Here is an 8,301-nt window from a genome sequence, read left to right on the forward strand (position 1 = left end):
TCTCTCTCTCTCTCTCTCTCTCTCTCTCTCTCTCTCTCTCTCTCCCTCTGTGAACCTCGATGGCCACATGTATGCGCACCTCCGCATAACCATCCACAGCATCCTCATGAGCAGCAGCAGCGCGCAGCATGCAATTAGACTCTCGCAGGAGGAATCGCAATGTTTGTGTTTAGAGATAAACACGGGCTGCAGTCTCGAGCGGGCTAATGCCGGTTTAATGAAGGGAAAAGTTGCCACAAATCACAGAGTCGAGAGCGCCCGCAGTAAAACCCGGCCACGAAATCCTTTCGCTGTTCGAAAAACGCTGGGCGCCTAATGATTGGCCAGACTGATCGGAATTCATCTGCAGGGATACGAGTCCGCCAGCGCGCGCGCGTAATAAACCCTTTGCTCTCGCTCGCCGATTCTGGCCGGCAATTGGATTGCATCTATTCGCTGGCATTTACCCATCCATAAACCACCAATCAGATTACGCTTGCGCGTTCGGTGCGTTCCCGCGCACAAAAGAGGCTTATCAGACGGAGTGGAAATGGAATTAGAATAACTGCGGGGTTATCGCAGGTTATGAAACTGTGAAATGTGACAGCGGCTGAATGCGACTGCTCTGGTTTGTCAGACGATCCGAAGAAGATTGGGGAAAAAATCGCCCCGGTCTTGTCCGTACAAAATCGCAATAAACAGATCTGAAGTCCGCAGCGAAAACACAAAAACGGTCAATCAAAAAGACATTACGCACGCGGATTTGCCACGCGGCGAACCCCCATTTGCCATTCGCGAATTTGCAAAATGCTAACCGAATCTCGGAGTCTGAGAGGTCGTCCGATCGTAATGGGATAAAATCTCTCTTCCGCCTCCTCTCTCTCTCTCTCTCTCTCTCTCTCTCTTTCTCTCTCTCTCGCTCTCTCTCTTGTACTCTCTCGCTAGAATTACGGTCACATTTTCTTCCGCAATCCCAACCCTAATTCCATTCGCAACCTCTCTCTCTCTCTATTTGCCTCTTTTTCTTTTTTTCTCATTCTTTTCTCTTCCTTTCTGTCCTCCTCTTTGTCTCCACATCTCTCTTTAGCTTGGCGCTCTTTGGTCTCTATCACGGTTTCACCTGCGTCCTACGCCCGTGTTCTCTCTCTTCTCTCTCCCCCTATCTCTCTCTATATATCCATCTATCTATCTATCTCGCGCGCTCTCTCCCTCTTTCTCTGTTCTCTATCCCCAGCATGTCTCTCTTTTCCATATCCCCCTCTCGCCATCCCCCGCTCTATTAGCCAACGACCGACGCTCCCGCCCTTCTCAACTCTTCACCCCCCGCCAGCGCGCTGAAGAGTTTTCAGAGAAAACACGGACGCGGTGCCCTCCCCCCAGCCGCGATCTCACACGCGCGCGCGTGCCGTACCCCCACGGCCGGGTTAAGCCGCCAGCGGCTTTGAGCGCGCTTTGACGGTGTCACGCGCCCGGCCCGAAGCCTCTGCCGCCGCGCTCTGCGCACGCCACTTGTTTTGCTTTCGTTTTATTTTCTTTTGTCGGAGTGCATATTCCGCCGCTGTTTTCGCTCGTAACCCCGATGCTCGCCGCCGTGTTTGTTCTCTACGCACACTCGCGCTCGGGCTCTCTGAATGCCCGTGCATGGCGGCGGGGGCGGTGGCACAAGTGCTGCCGACCATCACACGAGGGCTGTTGTTTACGTAAGGCGTCCTATGAAAAGAGATCGCTCGCGCGAGTGTGTCGTCGCCGACGCGCAAGCGTTGCTGTTTGGAAACGGCGCGACGGCCGGCAGCGCGTCTCATGTATTTGCAGAGCCGACGCCCGCGCGCCGAGTGTTCTTCGTGTTTTGTCGCTGACACTCGTGCTGTCCGCCAAAGTCGGGGCGATGACAGGAGCAGCCGAGAGGGCGACGTCATCGGAAGACGTGACATCACGGCCGCGGGCGGCGTTGAGCGCCGTCACGTAACGGGAAGTAGACTATCGTGGTAAGCTAATCGTGTGACGCCATGTTTAGACTTTGAGCAAGAATAGGCGCTAATTAAAAAAACCGCGTTTTGTGCGATGAAGTTTCGAAAATATAGTTATTACGAACCTAGATCGAGTTACGTAGGCTAGTACGAATTTCCGAATTAACATCGTTGTTTTATTTCGGTAGACAATATATTAGTTTTAGTTTAGTTTAATTAACACGAGAGAAAAAAATCAAGGTATGACACAGCTGCCGGCATGCATAACTGACACAGGATAAGGAGAACTTTTATTTCAAAGATGGCGGCCGTCCTCCGCATATCCGCAATGACGTCATCACGACAGTGTGGATATTGGAGCGCGGACCACCTGCATCGCCGTGTCGGCATCCATCAGATCGGACGCCGTCGACGAAACGCACGAATACGATGGCGAGATTCAGACTCGATAAAATATTCATTCGTTCGGTTCTCGAAATAATTACATTTCACAAATTAAACATTGCGCGTAGCGCCCTAGCTGTCAAAGCCGGCCGCTTTCAATGCATAAAACAATACGAGATGGCATTGGGGAAAAACAACTGAACAGTCCAACGAGAACGCGAGTTGACGTCGCGCCGAGATGCGGTTGTCAGTGTAAACAAAGGGCCAATCCGTCAGGAGGTTGCCTAATTAGCGGGCCACGAAAAAAAAATCTCGCGCATGAAAAACGAACCGGGGCTCGCGCGCGCTGCGAATCAAATGTAAATACCGAAACCGGCCAAATTGCAAATAGGCTTTTTGCCAATTACGGTGAAATTTCACCCGCAGTCGTGCGCGTCAAAATTATGCTGTCAGCCGAATAATAGCGCCTATCAGTCACATCGGATGAGCAAGAAATGTAATTAAACACGGAAAATCCCATCAGAGTAAGCCCGCGGATTTCGAGTTGAACAGTTACGCGGTTATTATCCAAATCCGAGAACTGCGTGGCATCTCCGTGACAGGCGGCCAACTTAGCCGCCGAGACGAGGCGTGAGAACGAGAGACGTAGACTCGTAAAGCCCAGCAGTAGCAGGGACGCGCGCGCTCTCTCTCCCTCTCTCTCTCTCTCTCTCTCTCTCTCTCTCTCTCCTATCGCTATCTCTCAGTCCACCCCCTGCGGCCGCTCCTCCCCGTATGCGTGTTCACAGGACAGGGGCCCCGCCTCCCGACCTGGCTAAACACTAAACCACACAGATCATCTTCTTCGCCTGAATGTGTGTCTATCTATTCATGCCTCTCTCTCTTGTTGTCTTGCTGTCTCTCTTGTAATCCCCCCTGTGTCTGTCTGTCTCTCGCCATCTCATTTCTGTGTCCTTCCTAAATCTATTTCTACCTTCCTATCTCTTTTCTCGTTTTTCTCTGCCTCGTAATCAGCGGCCTCCGTGATCTGAGTCTTACTGACTCCTTCCCTACCTTCCTTCCATCCTTCTTCTTGTTCTCACTCTATCTTTTTCTCTCTCTCTCTCTCTCTCTCTCTCTCTCTCTCTCTCTCCTATCCCCTCTCTCGTCTCTCTCTCTCTCTTTATCCATCTTCCACTATCTCCGTCTGCCTCCTTTGAGTCCTTTCCCACTCGTATTTCTCGCTTGTTCATTATTTTCGCGCCATACCTCAAGTATCTCACATAAGTTTGCCGGACCAGTTGAAAAAAGAAAAGAAAAAATGTAAATGTGAATAACGAAAGAGCCAAATGAAGAATAAAGCAGCAATAGCGTGAGGCAGAGGCTGGATCAATCCACATGTCAAGCCGATGACGTTAGTAGAAACGTAATTGTACTGCCTATGATGCCATCTCCGTAAATTGGCCAAATATTTCTCTCATGCCGGCTCGCACCCTTTTTGTATGTGAATCTCTTGTTATTTCAATTTTTCTTTATTTCGTTTCCCTCTATAGATTTCCACGCCAGACTACTCTTGCCTATCGTTTTCGCAATCACAGAATCTCACATGCTGCCGCATTCCCTGTCACTCACTCTCTACAGCTTCTCTATCTATTGAAGGAAAAATTTCAGTTTTTAACAGAAAACCTCTCTCTTACAGAATGCTTCCCATGCCAGCCGGTCTCAGCTATGTTGGTATTCAGATTATGGAGATTACCATGTCAGTGATGATGTCATGTAATTAGGCATCTAAAATGGCCTCCACTGATATACATAATAGAATTGCAATCTCGCAATTCTAAAAGCCACTACGTTTTAACATTTCAGCTGTCATAGTAAATAATGGCGGAGATGAGCTGACACAACGCTCCCTCTTCATGCATAATTTGTGACAGTTTTTTCGTTTGAGAAAATTAAAAATTATTTATGAAAATTATGATTATTATTATTACCTCTGTGAGAAAAACAGTTTGAATGGTCGTAATCTAGCGGATTGTGGCGAAAACTTTTCCAATTACGAGATGGTAGTCTGGGTAAGTCTGGGAAATCTAAACATACATAACCGCGCAAGATTCTAAAGAAGAAGTAAAATTGGATGCAATCGAAATTTGTTAATTTTTTCTCCTGTAGATGGCGCTGTCAACGTAGTGACGCAATGTACGCGGAATGTTCCGGGCACCCGGCAGTTAGATGCGATATGATATGACTACTAGGCACTTAGGATATGACTACTAGGCACTTAAAAAAAAAACCCTAACCCTAACCCTAACCTAACCTAAACCCTAAACCTAACCTAAACCCTAACCCTAAAAAAAAAAAAAATTAAATTAAATTAAAGTGCCTAGTAGTCATATCATATCGCATCTAACTGCCGGTTGCATGTTCCGGTGTCTATCCCCCCCCCCGGCGTAGAGTGAGGGTGCTGCTACGTGGCAGCACTAATGTTAGGATTAGGGTTAGGGTTAGGGAAATAAGGCCATGTCTAGCATGGAAGTATGACTGTGAAACGACGGAAGTGTACGAAGTGACTAGTGCTGCCACGTAGCGTAACCCTCCCTCTACGCCCGGGGGGAAAGTGACGCCCGGAATGTTCTGCTGCTTTGTTCACCAGCACTGAAGGGTAGGTTGAAAAAGACCCAGAGACTGCCAGCCATGGTTTTAGGAGAAAAAAGTCATCAGCGGGCAGCTTGTGTTGCACCGGAGGATCACGCGAGAAACTCCACGATGCGATCTCGCAAAAAATCACGCGCGCCATGATTCTCGCGTGCCACGACATGGGATGCTGGCGCCACCACGTCCTCACCCATCAATGCGATGCGTGCAGGTGAGATAAATGGCGAATCGATTTCTTCAAATACCGATAAAAGCTTCTTTGTTAGCGCGGCCGAGCGGCAAGAAATTTTCAACGAATTTCCCTCGGCTTTGCATAATTTTGTGAATGTCGTGCCATTGTGCACGAGTCTGTATCGGCCGCGTGCGCCCCTGCGACGGCCCGTCAATATTGTGACAGTCGGCGAACGATTCATTGTGCACGCAGCGGCCATACGCGCCGCTCACGCCGCCATTGTGGAAGTCCGCCATGACACAAGCGAGATGCAGGGAGGGGGTGTGGTCAGCGTGGCGGCCGATTTGTTCCTGGCAGAGCAATTGGGTAAATTGCATGCAGTTATCGCGAATGGCGGTCCGAATCACAGGCGAAATTTGATGGTAGACGCCTGCAGGTTGCTGAGGCGACATTGTTAAAAACAATAGTGGCCGCCATGCCGCTGAAATACCGCCCGCCACTGCAATTACACCATTAGCAAAATTAAGCGACGAAAACAATAGAGAATATATATGGGGGCGCATTTGCTTGATTCTGTCAGCCGCCATTGTTTTTGAGGCTTTTCAATTGGGAAAATGCGCAGCGACAGCGATTCGGCAAAATGGTGGGATTCAATGGAAGCGATAATGACCGCTCTCCGTGGCTACCTGTCCAGGTGGCCAGTGTCCGATTATCTCATCACAATTTCTTCCGACATTTAAATGACGTCGAAAAGCCCGACGAAGGTCCGTTTTTCAAAATCGCCTTTTGTCCGAGTGGACTCGCGCTGCGTGGCGCCCGGTGCAGTGCCGCCATAAGCTGCGTGTGCACGCATAGAAAACGCAATTTGATTTTTTTCTGAAAATTCCCAATTTAGTTGCCTTAACGACCAGCAAACCCAACTTCGGGTTATCTGCGCACTTCCATTTCCTTTATCTCGTCGCAAGCCAACAATGGTCGAATCCGAAACGACTTTGAGCGCTGCATGCATAATGCTCGCAATTTTCTTCGTAATGAAGTATTTTGCATAATAGCTTTCAAAGTCCACACGGCTGTTTACGCTAATGCGCAAAAATGGCAACCGGGTGTTTAAATCGAATCGCGAGTTCTTTTATTGCGAGAATCTTTCATTAGTGGCTCGGCGCGGCAAAACGACAGCGAACGAGATGCAGGGTGCGAGCCCCGGATGGACGATTGCATCAACCAATCACATTGCGTCATGTGAGGGGGGGGGGTGCAGAGGCTGAGGCAGCAACAGCGGCACACTGCTTGACATTGTTGGGCACACAGGGCAGCCCTTCTTGTTTGGGATCTGCATAAGCACGTCTCACGATAATGAACGTCTGAGCGGTGCTGGCACCGGTTGTGCATCGACTGATTAGCATCTGTCAAGAGTGAGGCGCGCGCACGTAACTTGTCGTGACAGTCGATGTATCGGTGAGACGGTATATTATGTCCTCGTCGACGGTAATGCTAATATTACACAACGCTACTCTCGTTCCACGCTTCTTCGATCCTGCTTTTTTTAAATAAAAACTGACACAACTGCACTGGGAATTTTTCTCTGCGTACATGTCTACAATAACTTACACACCATAGATTATTAATGGATCGTGGGTAGCCACCATAAAAAGACTTACACTCAAATGCTGGAACAGCCACGCTCTCATGACATTGGTCGCCGACTTGGGGAAAATGCCACGTTTCTTCTGTTGTCCTTTCTTTGAGTCATCAGTGCTGCCATCTAGGTCGCTGCCATCTCCCGATCCCATGCTGTGATCGAGCATATCACCTAGAACAAAAGCGGCGAGAGAAAATGAAAGGCCAGAAAACATTCCTTCACTCAACGATCCTTCATACGTTCGCCTGCAGTTGCAGCACTCTGTGTACACTGCAAACACGGACCAATAAAAATCAAGAAAAGCAAATAGAATAAAATGCACCACTGCATAATTTTGCCGCGACAAGCTAAAAGGGGGTAGGTCATATCGGTCGATTGGATGCGCCTGGATTGGTCAGACGATAGCATTCGTCTGAGAGGGTTTCGCGCAATACGACGACCATGCCTGCACATCTAAAGGCCTCCATTAACCATCCTACGACGGTGCATGGCAGCAATTTAACGAACTCCTCCCATCGTGTGTCTGCGAGCGAGCGCACTCGTGAGGCACAATTCGACTGGTAGACTGCACAACAGTCTGCATAATCGAGCTTTTCAAATGGTGACCATTGTTGCCACGAGCCCTGATTGTTGCCAGTAGTCATTGTTGTCAGTAGCCATCGTTATCAGCAGCAATGACATTTGCCATTACACTTATTCAACGGGCTATGGTGGTTACCAGTAGTCATTGTTTCCAGCAGCTATGATTGCTTATAGCACCCATTGTTGCCAGAAGCCACGATTGTTGCCAGTAGCCATTGTTGTTAGTAGTCATTGTCATCAGCAGCCATGAATGCTGCCCGCAGCCATTATTGTTGCCATTATATACATTGTTGCTACGGGCCATGATGGTTACCAGCAGGCATGCTTGCTTATAGCAGCCATTGTTACCAGCAGCTACGATTCCATATAGCAGCCATTCATGATTGCAGTTGCCAGCAGTCACGATTATTGCCAGCAGCCACAACTGTTGCCAGTAGCGATTGTCGTTGGCAACTATTGCTTCTTGCAGATTGCGAGCTTCACTCGGCCGAGCGGTGGTGTTTACGACACGGGTCATCCACCCGGACATTCGCTGAATAAACACGAACATTAATGTTGTTTCTTACTGACGGCACGGTACAACTAAACGCTCTGACGGGTAAACACCCAAGTCTGGGCAGGCCTTTTCTACAGTCGCACCTCGATCACATTGGTGCTCTCCTCTTTTACGAATTTATTATTTATCCCCATTAACAATGATTTAATCTCACTGCTACTGGGCAATTCACTGTTCTAAATTCGCCACACAGTAAGAGGTTTACAGTCACGGTAATTATAGATCGAAGTACAAAAATAAATTACATCTCTCTATTCCTCCGCTTTCTCTTTACGTGTCGCATGTATGTGAATGTGCGTGCGTGCTTACGTGCGTGCGTGTGTGTATACATGTATACATGCGGGGCAGAATCTCGCTCTCAGTAGGGCAGCAGTTTCACTACGAACACTGT

General features: G+C 48.7%; 1 protein-coding gene across 1 annotated transcript in view; it reads right to left on the reverse strand.

Annotated features, from left to right (window-relative positions):
* LOC106809092 (homeobox protein Meis2-like) overlaps window positions 1–6,939 on the reverse strand; it is a 55,580-nt gene extending 48,641 nt beyond the window's left edge. The window contains exon 1 of the mRNA XM_014812051.1: window positions 6,792–6,939. Coding sequence (XP_014667537.1) covers window positions 6,792–6,938 — 147 coding nt within the window. The 5' untranslated portion in view covers window position 6,939. The remainder of the gene's footprint in view (window positions 1–6,791) is intronic.
* Window positions 6,940–8,301: the final 1,362 nt, after the last annotated feature.

This window comes from Priapulus caudatus, unplaced genomic scaffold, assembly GCF_000485595.1.
Source record: "Priapulus caudatus unplaced genomic scaffold, Priapulus_caudatus-5.0.1 Scaffold327, whole genome shotgun sequence".
NCBI lineage: Eukaryota > Metazoa > Priapulida > Priapulimorpha > Priapulimorphida > Priapulidae > Priapulus > Priapulus caudatus.